General features: G+C 43.4%; 2 protein-coding genes across 8 annotated transcripts in view; one reads left to right on the forward strand and one right to left on the reverse strand.

Moving 5' to 3' along the window:
* Nucleotides 1-8,323, reverse strand: part of RSF1 (remodeling and spacing factor 1) — a 61,761-nt gene extending 53,438 nt beyond the window's left edge. The window contains exon 1 of one of the 3 annotated variants that reach the window (XM_062487468.1): nucleotides 8,025-8,323. In XM_062487468.1, the coding sequence (XP_062343452.1) occupies nucleotides 8,025-8,223 (199 nt within the window). In that variant the 5' untranslated portion in view covers nucleotides 8,224-8,323. The remainder of the gene's footprint in view (nucleotides 1-8,024) is intronic. The other 2 variants (XM_062487467.1, XM_062487469.1) reach the window with 2 other exon arrangements.
* A 201-nt stretch (nucleotides 8,324-8,524) lies between these two features.
* AAMDC (adipogenesis associated Mth938 domain containing) lies at nucleotides 8,525-17,658 on the forward strand. Of its 5 annotated transcripts, none has more exons than XM_062487476.1 (6): nucleotides 8,565-8,583; nucleotides 9,732-9,799; nucleotides 10,987-11,148; nucleotides 12,079-12,229; nucleotides 16,458-16,553; nucleotides 17,299-17,658. In XM_062487476.1, the coding sequence occupies exons 4-6, from the start codon at nucleotides 12,098-12,100 to the stop codon at nucleotides 17,437-17,439; spliced, it is 369 nt and encodes a 122-aa protein (XP_062343460.1). In that variant the 5' UTR covers nucleotides 8,565-8,583; nucleotides 9,732-9,799; nucleotides 10,987-11,148; nucleotides 12,079-12,097; the 3' UTR covers nucleotides 17,440-17,658. The 5 variants fall into 5 exon arrangements, with proteins under 5 accessions (XP_062343461.1, XP_062343460.1, XP_062343462.1 ...); XM_062487478.1 differs by lacking the exon at nucleotides 8,565-8,583 and adding an exon at nucleotides 8,685-8,903; XM_062487477.1 differs by lacking the exon at nucleotides 9,732-9,799 and having other exon boundaries at nucleotides 8,525-8,583.

Consider the following 17,658-nt stretch of genomic DNA (forward strand, 5'->3'; position numbering starts at 1 on the left):
AATGTTAGCTTTGGGATGAGCTCAGAAGTGTATGTACCAAGCAGCAGGCACTAATAATTGCACGTGTCTATCAGCTAGCTGTTCTTACATTTGACAATACAGCTTTAAGTAATCCCAAACAACAGAAAAGAAGCTCATGGTAAGTGCTGAAAACTCAGAAAGACCCTGGGCTACAAAGATGGGTGCAGGGAAAATATTCTGAGAAACTCCTAGAGCTTCTGCAGACCTCCGAAGTTGGCCAAGGCAAAGTGCTGATGGACTGCTGAATAAAACATAACTTCCACCTTCCATGCAATAATGGGGTCACACAGAAATCACTTTGATGTTTATAAAGTTCTCCAACACAAATGTACCAGAGTACAGCACTGCCACAGAGCTTCTTTCACTAAACACCATCTCACACCAGCCACAAGAATTCCTGGTTCTTACACGCTTGTCTTGAAATAAGCATTAAGACTCTGACTTGGAAGTAATATCAGAAGCTTTTCCTCCAGTTCTGTACCATTCAAACTGTGTTGGAATTCAATAAAGCTACCTACTGAAAGCATACTGCTTTTCCTTAATGGAGCCACATGCTCCAACAGAATCTGCACAATTCCTAGGAAGGCTGAGCTTTGCGAGGGGTCCTCAGATGCTCTGTATCTCACCTGTGCCTGGAAGCAGTGTCCCAAGCTCCTGTTTTCCATTCCATATGGCATTCTGCCATCTCTTTCAGATAGGCCATGTTACTGGAAAGAGACTGAACTGCTTCTCTCACCAGAAGTACCCTGCTTTCCTGGCTTTTACACTGGACCATGAGATGTGGAGTCCACCTAAAACTGCATTAACAGCTTAACTATGAAAGCACAGTGGGATGAGCTGACATGCCAGTTCAACACACAAAGATATGAAGTCTTCACATGGAAAACTAATAAAACAGGAATAGTTATTAGATAATTATTTCCAAGGTAAACTTCACTCCTTAAATGAATAACTGAAAAGTACCTGTAGATGTGGCACATTGACCTTAACATCAGATTAATCTACACTGACTAAAGAGTAGACCAGATGAATTTATTCTGCATTAGAGACTTATTTGCCATTAAGTTGGTGCAAGAATGATCCCCTGCTACTTACTTTCTCCAGACTTAACCCTGTTACATTGTTTGAGGATAACAGCTCCAAGCCACTGGAGTCTTTCAACAAATTATTTAATTTGATGTCTAGAAATGTGAATGTAGAGCCTCCATCATAGTAAAAAATGAACAAGCACAGAAAACATACACCAAGTTCTAAAGTTCACTAGCTACACTTTTATTTTCCCATAGTTAGTTGCTAAGTTTAAAAATGCAGCATTTTACTAACAGGTGGTGGATTAATGGCTTTGACATAAATGTTTTGGTTCCATCCCTAGATGCAGCAGGAAGGCACTATAATATATTTACATTCCACAAATACAGTCAGGTCAGCCTGCATTAAGGTGATAACTACTTGACTGATTCAGAACAGCAGTTAAAATGTCTTATTCACAAGGAAAGGGTGTAAAAAGACATGAACACTCAGGCCTGCAGAGCAGATGAAAAGCATTACCTCCTGGTACAGTTTTAGGGCAGTAGAAAGCTCCTAATATCGATATAGCCACACACTTAGTATGTTAATGAAGAAGATGCAGCAGTATATAATGTGAGAAAAAACTCCACCCACCAAGCATTACAGACACTGCCAACATTATATGTCAGAAGTCGGCCACCTATATAAGAGGACACCACATGAATTAATACTTCTTCACTGACTCCAGGAATAAATCTTATGTACAATATCAATTATTAAATTTAAAGTGAAGCAATGTTTTACAGTACTTCCATATCACATCACCTACTTTTTATACTAACCAATCTACTGTGAATATTATGAATTACTGCAACATATCACAACTTTGCCTAAGAGTCACATCAAACCCTGTAAATTCTGATCAACAGTACATAAACATGCTTGATATTAAACATTAAATACAAGAAAAATCAATCACATTAACACAACACCACTTCACTACTGTTTTCATTGGGAACACAGCTAGTCTTGAGCTCGCAAGTCTGTCAAGCTCCTGGTCATTAGACAGAGTTGCCTTTGCTTGTTATACTAAATAGCTACAAAGTCTCAGGCATCTTTCTCCCATTCATACATTCAACAGCAGTTTAAAACAAGGTTAATTGTTAACTTCTTCAGAGAATGGTTAAGAACCCTTGAGGTTAACATTGTAGTGCTTTCCAGAGCTATTGGAATGACAACAAAAATAAAACATAGCCTACTGAAAACAAATTATTGCAATAGCCAAATTAATTTGAAAAAATGTTTCAGGTGCCTAGAAGATTCAGGGAAAATACAGCATCTTATAAAATATAACTTACTGCTCAGAAGCATGGTACCCCAAAGACTTATTTTTTTCACGTCTACAGTGTAGTAACAGGTATTCTCTACAAATGGTTTGCATGGATTTTCCATAAGCTGCCTGCCATTAACCTAAGCACTTACCACAAAGACAGAAACTGGGAGAAAAGATCCAGAAAAATGAACCTCCTACCAACAATTTGCACCTCGCCATGTCTTTCTTTAAATCATTTAAACCCCCGTTAACAAAGGCAGAGTGGTTTTATTATGACAATCCAAACAAACACAACACATTCATGCTGTAATTAAGCAACAATCTTCCAGGCTAGGTCAGTCTGTCAGGGCGACTGCCAAGAGTCAAAGATGATTAAGAAGTTTCGAGCTGCAGTGAGAGTATGGAAGAGTGCTTCAGACTGGAAATCCACAGAAAATTCACCTGCTATTTTCAAGACCACATTTAACATGGTTTTCACCAACAAGATTTTGATGCAATGTTACTGAAAGAACACACAAAGCACAGGTGTACTCGTGACCATTTCAACAAGGAGCAAATCAAACACCACACTGCTAAGAAAAGTGTGCAAAAAAAAAAAAAAAAAATCAATGAGCTAATGCAGCCCAGCACACTTTGGAAGATGCTATTCACCTCCGGGAGAGGTTCTCCCATTCACACACCAGGGAACCTGGCAAACAAGTGAGTGTTTTGCGTAGTCAAGTATAAAATTAGATTTCTGTTGTGCAAGCTAACATTCTACTAATATTTTCATTCACAAGAGACGAAGTGTTTAATTAACATTTATACCGACTCTCAAGCTGTTTACCGACACAAAGGAGGTAGTGACTTGATTAGCATGGTTCCTTAAACACAGCCCTAAATACAAATACAGTTTTTGCTCTCTTCTACCACATTTTTACTATTTAAATTTGCAACTTGTTTTTAAGAACAAGGAGAACAAGTATCACTTTCCTGTGATAACATGTTCCAGGTTGCCATTTTGCCTTTGGAAGCAAGCAGAGGCAAAGGAGATGCAGTACCACAGCATAATGCAGGATGGCCTGTATCATCACCTTAGTTTTGCACCTGAAGTATAGCAGTATGGTTGCAATGACAGCTCTCAGCCACCACAAGTTCCAGCTAAAACCATACAATGGGTTCCTGTGGTGGACTTGGAATTAATATTATTCTTCACAGTAGGTGCCTATGGGGCTTTGTTTGGGATTTATACTCAAAACAGTGTTGATCATCTTAGAGTGGTTTGGGTTGGAAGGGACCTTAAGGATCATCTAACTCCAACCTCCTGTCATCAGCAGGGACACGTCCCACTAGACCAGCTTGCTCAGAGCCCCATCCAACCTGACCTCGAACACTTGTAGGGAATGGAGCAGCCACAGCTTCTCTGGGCAACCTGTGCCTGTGAATATCAAGTTGCTTTTGTTAATGCTGACCAGTGCTCACACAGAGCCAATGGGGCTCCTCACCGACCCCACCAGCAAGGGGGCTGGAAGCGTGTAAGGAATTGGGAGGGGACACAGGCAGGACAGCTGACCCCACATGACCCAAGGGATATTAAGACCATACGGTGCCATGATCAGCATGTAAAGCCAGGGCAAGAGGAAAGAAGACTAGAACATTGGTAACCAAGGCATTTGTCTTCCCAAACCACTCTGACACGTGGTGGAACCCTACCATCCTGGAGATGAACACCTGTCCACCCATGGCAAGTGGTGAATGAATTCTTCATTTTACTTTCCCCAATAAACTGCCTGTCTCAGCCCACTGGTTTGTACACTTTTATCATTCTGCTTCTCTCCCCCATCCCACCAAGGGACAGTGAGTGAGTGGCAGCACGGGGCTGAGCTGCCAACTGGGGTTAAATCACAGCAGTTGACTTTTAATAAGCCCTATTAAAAACTACTTATTTTGGAGGCATATCAACTAGAAAATTTTGTGAGCTAACACTCTCACCATCTTGACAGACACTCAACTTTACTCCTTCCTAAAACATTCAAGATTATCAAAACTGCAACCCAAATCACAACACTGTACTTAAAGCAAGAATAAGCACCCATAAAGGCAAAATAATTATTCTTCATAAAACAAAATCTTCACGAGATAACTACAGGTCATATTTTGAATGGTTAAAACTTTCAAATGAGCCACCAGCCAAAAATATTAGGCTATTTTATCACAGAGCTTTTGTAAGTAGCAGACTATTTCCAGATCTACCAGTTTATTCCACTATTCAGTAGCAATGGGTAAAATCAACACTATAAACACTTATTTTCCCGATCAAGTACGTTTTACATTACCCACTAAATCCCAACCTGCATACAGTTCGTTAAAGCATCTAATGTGCTACTAATACAGGTTAATTTGATATGTCAATTAGTCAAGCTACCTTTGAAAACTACTCATACCTGAGCACTGCTGTCCTTACTATTTGCATTGAAATTCTCAGTTAAGGAGAGGTAATACAGCAAACTTCAAGGGCTGTCTATGTGATAATAAAAATCTAAAAACCTTCTACTAAATAACTGATAACTTCCTAGCTGTCAGCATCTGCTCAGCATCCCTTCCTGTATGGAAAGGTTATACCTTGCTTCTTTAATAATGAGCAAGTATTTTGTTCTAATTGTTAACAGGAAAGAAAATATGACTGTCATACAACATCCAAACTTAAGCTCCTTGTTCTCCTTGGGGCTCCTAATATAAAGGAAGTAACTTCTGCTGGTATCCCCCAAGAGTAACTCTTCAGACAAGACAATATAGGCCATGCTTACCAAAAAAAAAAAAAAAAAAAAATTTTTAAACTGCTGACCATCAAAACAGTTTTAAAGATAATTAAGGAAACTCTCACAGTACTGATTGCCTTCCTTGATTGCAAGATTAATATGAAGAGGAGTCACAAACAAAGGTGTTAATGTCACAGTTGAGATTTAAAACTTGCTCCAGTTTCTCAAATTTCAGGAGAAACACCCCAATACTTTGAGATTCTATAGCTATTTCCTGAGATTTTATTATGTCACTGCAAATAGACTGTCAAGCAATGCTGGTATCAAAAGTGAAACTAACTGTACATTACAAACTGAAATCAAAATTCTTTTGCATTCCAAGGAAAACTACATACAGTTATAAATTACAGATGTTCAGAAATAAAAGAACCCCTTCAGTTTTCCATCAGCGTTTAGCAACTTTATAACCTGTACCCTTAAAAATACTACCTGGAGGACTACTTAAAGTAAAAATCATGTAAAGAAATCTAATCACTGGAGCAATTTTCCCAGAAGTATAAAATACACCAGGTAACAATACAGGTAACATAGACCAAACCTGAGTCAGTTTTATCAAGGGAAAAGATATCCAAGATATTCACCAATTATCAGACAAAGCATCAAGAACTATCCAAGTTTGCTTTTCACACCTCCACACTTTCCTTCTTAGAGATGAGAATTATCTCTATATCAGCCACACCAGGCACAAGCATAGAACCCCAGTACTTCAGACACTGCATTTTCAGAAGCTGCACCTGCTCCCATTTGGGGGGAGGCTGTTCTAAAGCAGAGAGAATAACCTGTCCCTTGCCAAACAGGAAGGGTGATGCAAAGACAAGTGTAAAAAAATTGACAAGCATCAAATCAACCCGTAAAGCAAACTCCATAACACAAGTAATCTCAAATCTTTTTAGAAAGCATCAAGCAGTAAATACCACCCTGTTCACAATTCCCAGCATGCAATTAAAAGTTATCAGGAATTGCAGTGTTTGAGATTTTTTTTAACAAAATACACATTTTTAAAACACAGGCCACTATCTCCCCCTTTCAGTTTATTTTTTTTCTGCAGTTCACACAACTAAATTACTCTTACACATCCACTCACTTTGTGCCACACAAGAAAAGCATTAGTTTTCTTTGCAAACACTACTTTAAAATGACTGTTTTCACTAAAAAACCAAACTTTCAAGTGTGTTAGTGGCTTTTATTAATAAGTTTTGCAACAGTTTATCAAAACAACATTTCTCCTAAATGGTTTTTCAAAACAAAGACAGTCCTTTATATAATGTAAGAGGTACAGCAGTGGTGGGGAATTGAATCTAAATACATGTTTTCTACAGAGCTCACCCTGTTTTAAGAATTTTGTAGATTTCAGCTGTCTCTTTCATACTGACAGACAACATGAGAAGAAAACACATTAATCACGTTTCATTCTGTTTCAGCAGTGGCTGCTGTGAATTCACAGACAGGACACCTGCGCTTAGCAAAACGCAACTTCCTTTGCACGAGGAAACACCTACACGCCGATTTAATCGCACACACACTCCTCCCCCCCCTTCCCCGCCCCAGGCAGGGTGGGCTTGGTAGGGAAGGAGGCGAGACCGAGCGCGTTTTGGGGGAAAAAGCAGGGGCTGTCGGATCAAAAGCAGCCCTGAGCCGGGCTTCTCCAGCAGCAGGAAGTTTCCAAGGGGCCTTGCCGAGCATGCGCCATGAGCTGCACGGGCTCCCTATGTGGCAAGAGTGCAGAGGCAACAACCAAACGAGTAACAGAGACAAGAGATCAAGAGCAACAAGCTCCCTCCCCTCTGTATTCCTGCGGCGCCTGCACACAGTTCTCCTTCCCCGGGCTGCTCTCTTGGCCAGGGCCCTCCCGCATCCACCGCGGGCAGCTGGGATCAGAGAGTCTGGCAGCCAAACCTGCTACTGGAGAGGGAGGCGAGGAGAGCAGCTCGAAAGCAAAGAGCGGAGTGCATAACCTATCCCTCCACCTCGCACGTCTCAGGTGGCGGCGGGGGAGCAGCAGCGAGCAGCCACAGCTTGTCCCCCCCGCAATTGGAAGAGGGGATTGGGGGAGGAGGAAGGGGGAGAAAAGAGGGATGGAGGTGGCACACAATGGCTGTCTGTGTTTGTGGGGAGGAGACGGCCCACAGCAGCAGCCGTGTGGGGAGGGGGGGGATCCCCCTCAGGGCTTCTCCGTGATCCCCATTCCGTATCCCAGATACACCGAGCTGAAAGGGGGGGGGGGGGGGGGGGGGGGGGTCACTGGGGATCAGGACATTCCCGTGTGTTTGTATGTGTGTGCGTGTGTCCCCTTCTTGTTACGGAGGAAAAGATAAAAACGGACAGAGATATGGGGGGGGGAGGGGGGGGGCGGGAAATAGGCTGTGAAGCGCCCCCCAAGCTATAGGGAAAGGAGGCGGTGGAAGAGAGACCGGCTACCAGCGCCAAGCTGAACGAAAATTGTTATTTCGTCCTATCCCTGTTTTCTGCAGAAGTCCCACCCGTACAGAGCTGGGGAACGAACCCAGGGAAACGGGGAGGGGGGGGGAAGGGAGGGACGGAGCGGGGGGGGGGGGGGGGGGGTCACAGGCGGCACTGAGAGGGGAGGAGGAAGTCCCCCACCTCCTTCCCGTGCCCGCCGCGGGGGCAGGCAGCTCTTCCCCCAACATACACACACAAATAGCTGTTCCCCCCCAAAAAAAACAGGGAGAGAGGGCTCCCCTCCCCCCCGGGAATCCCAGGCCCCTCCTCTCCCTCGGCGCGCTCCACCCCCGGGGCCGGGAGGAGGCGGGGGGGGACAGCCCCGGACCCCCCTCCGCCCCCCGGGCCCCCCTCAGCCGGCCGCCCCGGAGCAGGCGAGCGGGAGAGGTATCGGAGTCGCTCACCCTGGTCTCCGGGCTCCTGCGGCGGTTGTAGGACGCGCTCCAGCTCGGGGAAGGGCAGCTCGGGCAGGTCCAACAAGGCCCCGTAGCGCTCGAGGAAGGAGCAGACAACGGCGAAGTTGGGCCAGGAGCCCGGGCAGCGCGGGCCCGCCGGGGCAGGGGGCGGCGGGGATGGGGCCGGAGGAGCCGCCGCCGCCGCCATCTTGGACCTGGGGATGGAGAAGGAGCTGGGGAGGGGGAGGGAGGAGGGGGCGCTGCCGGGCCGGGCCGCCACTATCCCACAATGCACCGGGGGTACGATGAAGGCAGGGGAGGGCAGGGGGCGGCGGCCAGAGCGGCGCGAGCCGGCTCCCCTCCGCCGCGCGCGGCGAGGGGGAATGAAAACAAGGCGGGGCAGAGGCGGGGATCGACCTACAGATCAACCAATCGGAACGGGCGGAGGGCGGGGCCTGCAGGGAGCGCTGCCCAATGGGAGAGTGGCAGCGCGGAGGCCCCGCCCCCACCCCGCGGGGTCGGGCGGAGGCGGAGCCTGGCGGGGCGGCGGGGTCGCGCGCGCGGGGCGGTGAGTGCGGGCGCGTGACGGACCCGCGGCGTGAGGGTAGCGGGGGGGGGGGGGGGGGGGGGCGGCCGGCGCCACTCCCGGTCCTTGTGCCCCGTCACGCCAGGCCGTGACTGGGGGGCTCTGAACTGCACCTTCCCAACTCCCTCCCTCCAGCCCCCGCCGTGCTTCTCAGGGTTTCTCTGCCCTTGTCTCCTTGCTTCTCTCTGCTGTGGTCACAAAGTGCTGTTGCCGCTCTCCTCTTACCCACCAGAGCCCCTGACCTCCCCGGATAACTGCCGTCACAAGGCCACCCAGCGAAATGGAATTGCCAAATTCCCAAAGTACGTCTTCCTCCTTCGTGAACTTGACACCTTTCCCCTCCCTACACAGTTGATCTAAACTCCTCCCGTCCTTTCTATTTGCCTTGCTGCTGTCACTTTTTAATCCTGGCCTTCCTCTGGCTGCTGTATCCCCTGGAATGGGAACCCGCCTGCCTCCGGACCCTGCTTCCAGGCAGCGCTGGAGAACGCATTGTGTTCTGGCACCTTGCAGGAATTTGTTCCGCCCAAAACTTCACGTACACCGATTTACCTCCCCTTAGATCCTCTTCAGTCTCAGGTTGCTCCTTGCATTTTACAAGATGTCCTTTCCTTCTGCAGCGTCTCAATAAAATATTGTCAGGTGCACTGCTGTCGTTCACCTCTTTTATTTCATTTGTTGCTGGTTACCTCCTCAGAAGAAAGGTGTGCTGGCAATCTTAAAGTCCACCTGCTTACCCAACTGCAATTCAATCTCAGCTTCCTATCGCTTCCTTCTCAGCTACTTTTGTCTTCTGCCAACCTTATCCACCACTTCATTTCTCTCTTTCAGTATGGTCTCCTGGCATAAATGTGCATTTTGACTCCTTTTAAGTTCTGCTTCCTTTATTTCTGATGTTTTTTAATTCTCATGACTTTGCTTGTAGAGTCCTGAGCCATTTCTGCTCCTTGTCTCTTTGTGTTTGGACTACAGCAGTTTGCAGAAATTGCTATTTTAGGCTGTGCTTGCAAGTCATTTAATTCAAGGTCTCTTTTGATCTTAAGTGTTACTGTATATTTTGATACTTTACATTTCTCACAGTGAATAATTAAAAAAATTATTTGTTCAAGAACTATTTTCTTGCTCCTCAGTAACTGGACCATGCAATACATCAAAGGATGCCCAAAGTTTCTTTCAATGAGTTCATTCTTACTCTAAGGTACTCTTATTTATTTAAGTGGCCTGACCTTACTGATAATCTCTGGCAGTATTATGGGAAATAGCTTTAGATAATATTTTTTTTATTTGTGCCTTATAAGTTTTGTTGCTTCATTTCTGCTATTTGCTTATTTTTATGCTGTTTGGAAAAGATAGTATGGAATCCTTGCTCTTCCATTTGCAGTCTGTGCCTGTTTGATTGCACAGTTCCAGCCTGTTTGGATTGGGGAAGGTGATATTCCTGATCATTTTATTGTTCATTCACCTCTATCTAACCTCCAGGTCTAATTCTACTATTTCATCTGAAAAGTAGCACATGCAAAAATTATTTTCATTCTTCAGAGCCAGGTTCTGAGTGCTTTATTCAGCCTTTATTCTTTAATTTCATTCTGTTGGGACTACTGCTGTTTATTTCTTCAGCTTGAATCTCCCTTCAAGCAGACCTTTAGAAAAATAATCTTTAAAATTTTTGCTTTAATCCATTGCATCGTGGATGTGCAATGAGAGTCTCTAGGATATATGAAAACATGCAAGTTTTAGTCCCCTCTAGCCGCTTGCCTCGCTTCCTGTTTGACAGGACACATGTGCCACTAACTTTCCAGAGGAATGAGAAGAAAAATAATTGCCCCACTATCCCATGTGAGAAGCGCCTCTAGTGAGCTCAGTCCTGTGCTGAATCCAAAGTAATGTGTTTTTTCCTTCCTGCAATGTTTTAGGCAGGATACTGTGATCTGCTTCTGCAAATCCAAGGAGAGCACGTCCTACCTGGCAGTGCTGCAGCTTTTGCAGCACGTGCAAGACAGGACGGGAGGCTTCCAGGACGACTGGAAGCGTGGTCATCCAAAGATTTATTATTTGCAAGAGTAGCGCCTTTAATCTGTGTTGCCAGGGTTCATATAATGAATTTAAACTATACAATAGCTGGTAATTGTAAACAGCTAAAAAATAAAGGATGGGAATCTGTGTATCTGGAAGGATCTGCCACAGATTTCTGAATAAGGCAGAGGTGGACGTCTTGTTACTGGAGACACATCCAGTTTTCTTCAAAATGTGGATTTCAGACCATGTGAATTGGAAGGGCAGAAAGGTGACTCTGCCCTGGAGACATGTCAGTGGACTGCCATGCTAGTCCAAAGCATTTCCAGGGTATCAGCGCCCTGTGATTCCTCTCTCTCCATTCACTGCCAGGATCACCAATCAGACTGCAGTACCTGAGGGACTGTGAGGAGGCGAAAGCTTCCGCAGGGAGCTGACACGGTGCCTTGTGAGGCAGAGTCCCTGCCCTGCTGCTGCCCAGCAGTGATTGTGGAAGCAGACCCCAACATCACCGCGGCACACACCAGAGAGCAGGTGGGCTACTGCGGCACTGATCTGGCTCTGTCAAGTTCTAGGCAGCAGACATCAAAGGAAGATGTGTACCACTGGTTGGCTGCCAAAGGAAAAAGGGAGAAAATAAACAGAGACTTAGAAAACATGACTGAAGGGATGTTGATTTAATCTAAATGAAGTAAAAAATACTGAGTGAAATCCTCAAGAAAACAAACAAACAGAACAAACAAAAGAAAACAAACAAAAAAAAAAGAACATGAGAAAGAGAAAGATTTAGCTGTTCTACTTGTCCCCAACAGAAAGGATTAGAAATAATTTAAGTTGAAACAATGAAGTTGAAGGTCAAACAATTAGACAAGTTCTTATTTAGATGTATAATTATCCTGGGAGATTGGTCGCTGTCAGCAGTGTCTGGGAAAAGGCTCAACCCCTTTACATCCCTGAAAGTCTTGTTTCCCTTAGCAGTGTGACAGTGATACTGCTTGGTTCATGGCTTTACTGCTGGGTTTGTTTGGTGTTTCCTTTTAACCTCATTCACCACTTTAATGGTAAAAGAAGAAAGTGGCCAAAGAAATAGTGCAGATTTCTGATATTTTAGGAAATTATTATCATTCTCATTGTTCATTTTAGGGAGGAGATTAAAACCCAGATGCAGGAGGATATTCTGGGACCTGATCCCTGTTGATAGTTTTAAAAGTTGAACATCCAATACTTGAACAGATTTAGCACATAAAATTATTTGCCCAAAATCTTACACAAAATCCCCAAGAGGAATGGTAATTCAACAGATCTGCTGATCCTCAGTTCAAGTCTGTTGTCACAAAACCACATGGATAACGTCTGTAATAGTATTTCCTTCCTAACTCCTTGGGGCGAGGACAGAATTTTCCATTTTTATTAACGTGCTGCATATGTTGGCCTGATGTAAAGTATTAAATATCCTTTTTCCAGACTTCGGTTCAACTTTGTGATGTCTTCCCCTGAAATTGCTTCCCTTTCTTGGGGTCAGATGAAGGTGAAAGGCTGCTCTACAACATATAAGGACTGCAAAGTATGGCCGGGAGGAAGCCGGACGTGGGATTGGCGAGAAACCGGGACTAATGTAAGTTTGCTGTAAGTTTACTACCCTGCATTTAAAACAGGACTCTGAGAATGGTCCAGAGAACAGTGTTAAAGGTCTAGCCTGAAATTCAGTGAGCTGCCTTTTTCTTTCATCTAACCATTAGATTTCCCTGGGAAGAACTGAGTGTATGTTTTGGAAGTGACTTTGTGGAGGGGTCAGAGGGCTGCAGTCCCACAGCGTCCTACATGCAACAGGATATAGCAATTGTTGCCATGAGTTCTGACAGCCACCCTGATCACACAACTCTCACACACCTTAGAGCTCTCAAACAGTATTCCTCATCTGTTTAAGAGTGCAATTGCCATGATGCCAGTAACAATCTCTCTTCAGACTGTCTAAACAAAAGTTGTCTTGAGTGAGATAGAAAATAAATTATATTAAAAGTAAAAAAAAAATAGACAGTAACTAACCTTGCATGTTTGGAAGACAACATTGCACGTGGTTTAGTTTATATCCTTTTCCTTGGGGTTCCTTATAGTTCATATTTCAGAGGAAAAATATGCTGATACAGTGTCTCATGTACTGTTTTCTCTGTGAAAAGCTCATGGTTCAGCTCATCACACAGTGACTTCTCTTGGTAGCCATATACCAAGTGCTTGCCTTTGTAATTTTAAAATTTATCTGTAAATGCAACCAGAATTGGATGAAAGTACATGGAGAAGTATTGATGTTTCAGATTTAGAAGCAGTATAGCATATATTGCATTAGGAATTTGATGTTGATAATTCTCCCCAGATTAGGATTTGCACGGGGATACATAATTGACTTGGAAAAAAAAAAGTTCCACAATTTCAAAGCAAAAGTTAAAGCACAAAATAACAATATACTGACTAGGCCAAGCACCTGCAGCTGTATCCACACAGAGGATGCAGCTCTCTTGGATTCATTTTGATACAATTGAAATGCAGATCCTTTTGGTTTGCAACTTCATCTGTGATCTTTGGGAGAACAGAACTTTTTTAACCTGTCAGAGTTCGGCTTATGCAGAATATATAACACCAAGAGAAGGGTGCTGCTGTCATGCAAAGATATCTGCACCTTGCAGAGAGAAAAAAGGTAGCTGTGTACGTAACCTTTTAAAATTAATTTCATTTATGACCTGGTTATAAAAGAAAAAAAGTTTTCACTGGCTGTGAAAAGGGCTGGGTTTTGTGCTGAGAGTTGCTTTCTGCTTATTGGACAATACCATTTTTGTGCTTTATATGCACATGGCTGAAGAAGCAGAACAGGTAATGATAGCTGAAAAGTTCCCAGCTAATTCCCAGCTCAATCACATTTTTATATTTATTCCAACCACTGGAAAATCTTGGTTTCAAATTATAGGTACTTACTACAGTTAGGAGGCTGTGCTTTCTTTTGAAAGTTTCTAACAAGGAATATCTTCTTGTCATAAGTAAAACATTTAAATCCATACGTCTTTAGAGGACTTGAAAAACAAGTCAAAGTTAAATTGAAATTGGAGGAGAAAAAGAATAGTTGGGTTCTCTGGAGGGGTAGGTTTTGGCATCCTTTTCATTTAATCAGGAAGTGAAAAATACATGTCTATAGAAAGGCCTTATGTTGCTTGTAAAGCTCCTGCTTTAGGTCAGTTCTGTCCTTGCAGCTGAGGAGTGAGGTGATTTTCTTTTAAAATAAACAGGAAATAACAAATATTAATAACAGAACTAGGCTTTTTCTAGACTGCATTCCCAATGTTGAGAAGAACTGTCAAAAATTTAATTTTTTCAGCACTGGAAACAGTAGGATTCAACAGCTGTATTTTCTGCCCATTTTTTAAATGATGGGCTACAGTTTGTCTACTTTTCTTGAACATGTTTTTCGTGGAGATAGCTGGAACTGCAGTGTGGAAAACAAGCAATGCTGGTCATGTTCCTACACTCTAGTTGGAAATAAATTGCTTCCTTTCCTCCTCTGCTGTCATACTGCTGTCTAGTGGAGCATTCTTTCATCAGGAAAATTGTATAACTGGCCCTGCAAGGTTCTGTAACTGAGCACTAACAGTTATTGTAGCCTTAACCCTTGGTGATGAATTGGCACCCTCTCTCCCTGGCTGGCTGCATTTCAGTGCCATCTGCTAATGGCAGAAGAAAAGAAGCAGATATTGCTGAAAGGCGGGCCATAGAACAGAACAGACAAGAAAATCTGCTGTCAAATCAACAATGATACAGCTATTTCATCATGTTACATGTTTCCTTTAGTAGCACTAGTTTCCTACTAGCATCAAAGCATCTTGTGTAACCAAAGAAAATCCTTTTGTTCCATGTTTTAATGACTCAGGAGTGCTTCTCACGTGACAACAAACCTTCCCCAGAATTCTAATTATTGTAATTGCAGTAAAACATACCCATTCTTGTTGTCTATGTTTTGAGTTTACTTTGAAAACCCCAAGGGAAAAGCATTGCCTGTTCTGTCATAAACAAGCACTTGGAGTGATTTGGTCTGAGACAGCTCTTACTATTCAAGTGTCTTCTGCATTCCGGGTGTGGATATGGAATGTAAATGGACTAAGGGGAACACAGCCTTTGGTCCTGGCAGCCCAAAGGGCCAGACATGTCCTGGAGTGTGTCAAGCACAGCACAGATGAGGGAAGTGCTTGTCCTACTCTGCTCTGCACTGGAGCAGCCCCATCTCGAGTTCTATGTGCAGTTTCGGGCACCTCAGCGTCAGGAGGACATCAGACTGTTAGACTGTGTTCCAAGGAGGGTGATGAAGATGCTGGAAGGCCTTGAGGGCAAGGCTTATGAGGAGCAGCTGAAGTAATTTGGATTGTTCATCTTGGAGAAGAGGAGGCTGAGGGGTGACCTCATCACAGTCTACACTTTCTAGAGGCGGGGCAGTGCAGGAAGGTGCTGATCTCCGTTCTGGTGACCAGCAGTAGGACCCATGGAAATGCAGTCAGGCTGGAAGGGGATGTTCAGATGGGGTGTTAGGAAAAGGCTTTTCACCCAGAGGGTGCTTGGGCTCTGGAACAAGCTGTCCAGGGAACTTGTCACAGCACAAAGCTTGTCAGAGTTCCAGGAGCATCATCCAGGATGATGTTCTTAAGTCGTGGTTTAGCTTAAGATAGTCCTGTGAACGGTTCTCATGGATCCCAGAATCACAGAGGTGAATCATCTCTGTTACTGAAATTTCAGACATCAGCCATTGTGAAGTAAGTTTAATTCACTCATTGGAAGTGGCGCTATACCATGGAAGGCTTTTTTCACCTTCAACTTTAGGAGCTCATGTGTTTGTTTCAATTTGAAAAGTCTTACTTGCTCCATTCTCCATGAGTCAACCATGGCATTACCTACTTCAAGTGAGAAACTCAGGCCTCTAGAAAGCTTCAGAATTTCAGAATTCTACTTAAATAAAGGGGGGGGGACAACAAATGATATTTATGTTTTAAAAATAAAAAGGCACGCCAAAGAGGGAACAAATTATAGCCACAGGATGTCCAGTGTCTTACTTTTGACCACATGGAGATACACAGAAACTGAATCCAGAATTAGTGTAACATAATGTTATATATTAACATTATAGATGTGTTTATGCATTCATATGTTTAAAGCATAATAGCAGTAAATGGGTGTACTTTTAAAAACCTCTGTTAATGTGGTGTGAAAATCCCTTCTTTCTTTGAGGAGTCTGGTTTCAAATATTCTTTTCTCAAAATAAAGAATAGTGCAGAAATGGAAGCTGTTAACTGAAATGAAGCTATCCAATACATTTCAGTCCTCTTTGGTGAGATTTACAAAGTAAACAAGAAAATTATTTAATAATTTTAATTATCTGAAGAGTTCTTTGCATTTAAAGTGAGCAAACTCTGGCTTGCAATAATCTTTCTTACAACTAGATTTTGTTATTTTGAAATCAAATAGCAGTATTGTTGCAATTTATTGATTTCACTTGAACTGCTAATATTTATAAAATGCCAGAAGTTAGACATACATTTTTTAGAAATGTGTAATGCATCTTTTTGGTTTTGACTGTTTAATAAGGAATTATAACATTACCATCAGTCAATTAATTATCATCCTTCCTCTGCATATTAAACACCTTTTTCAGTTTCTAATGTTATCTGCTCTGCGTACGTACAGAAGAGGGTTGTGTTACATTTTGGTTCTGCTAATTTACCCTGCTGCTCTGTGTTCAGGACACACAGACACAGCTTTTCTGGCTGATGCTGTCAGTCCACAGACTATTATTTTCCTTCCCTGACACTTAGCATTCTCCAGGAGTGCAGCCAGCTGACCTTGAAGAAGTCGTCAAGAAGGGTGTTAAAACTGTGGTGATTGGTCGTGGCATGAGTGAGGCTTTGCAGGTAGGTTTTTGTTCTGTGACCAGCGTAAAGAGACCTGTTTGTTTTCCTTCTCCCTCTGATTAGGAGGAAAAAAAAAATGAAATCGATGACAGCTTCACTGAGAGGGAAAAAAACTGAGGATCAGTGTGAATGGGCTCCTGTCAGGAGTCCCCCCAGGTCCTGAAGGAGACATCATTTGAGCTCCTCTGTATTAGTGTCAGTGTCAAGCAGTAAACAGGTTTATGTTCTGTTACAGGAGCAACTGAAACAAGGGGAGTTTTTTGGAATGTCATTAGTCCCCTCCTCTTGCAATAGCTCATAACTGGCTCTCCAGCCTGCTGTAAATACTTTGGTATTTAGGCATTCTTGTCACAACTGTTGCCAGGGTGTGTCATTTCAGCAGATAAACTAGCTACAGAAAGCTCAGATTAGAAGTGCTGGGCTTTACTTGGTGAGAGTCAAGTCCAGCTTTCTGGTGGGATGAATAACACCTTCTTTAGATTAAATTCCTTTAGTTCCAATTTATTTATTTTTGTAAGAGAGGACTGCATTTTAAAGTGTGCTAAGGAGATAGGGGAGGTGTGTGTATAAAGGTAGCTTTACTGAAGAGAAAATAAATCAATCCTAGAATTATCATTTTGACTACTGGCAGTTACTTAAGTCATGTTTAACAAATAACATCAGTACCTGCTTTTCTACAAGTCTTACAGTTTAAGGGGAAAAGAATCTGACACTTTGCTTTAGTGATTTCCTTTTCCCTTCCAAGGTTCCAGCATCCACTGTGGACTATCTGAAGAAGAATGGGATCGACGTGCTGGTGTTGCAAACGGAGAAGGCTGTGGCGGAGTACAATGCCCTGGCTGCTCAGGGTGTCAAAGTGGGCGGTGTCTTCCATTCCACCTGCTGAGGAGCAGCTCATTCCGCCCTCCCGGCCCGCAGCCAAATCACGGACACACCTCTGCTGAATCTAATTGCACTCTGCTGAGTGTGAGCTTACGTGCCAAAGCATCCGTGCACTGAAAATCTAAAATGCAAAGACAGTTTATTAGTTCAGGATTTAAACAAATCGAGGATTTAAAAAAAGCGGGGCAGTTAATGTAATTAAATTATTTAATTACAGAATAAT

This window comes from Cinclus cinclus, chromosome 2 (assembly GCF_963662255.1).
Source record: "Cinclus cinclus chromosome 2, bCinCin1.1, whole genome shotgun sequence".
Lineage (NCBI taxonomy): Eukaryota > Metazoa > Chordata > Aves > Passeriformes > Cinclidae > Cinclus > Cinclus cinclus.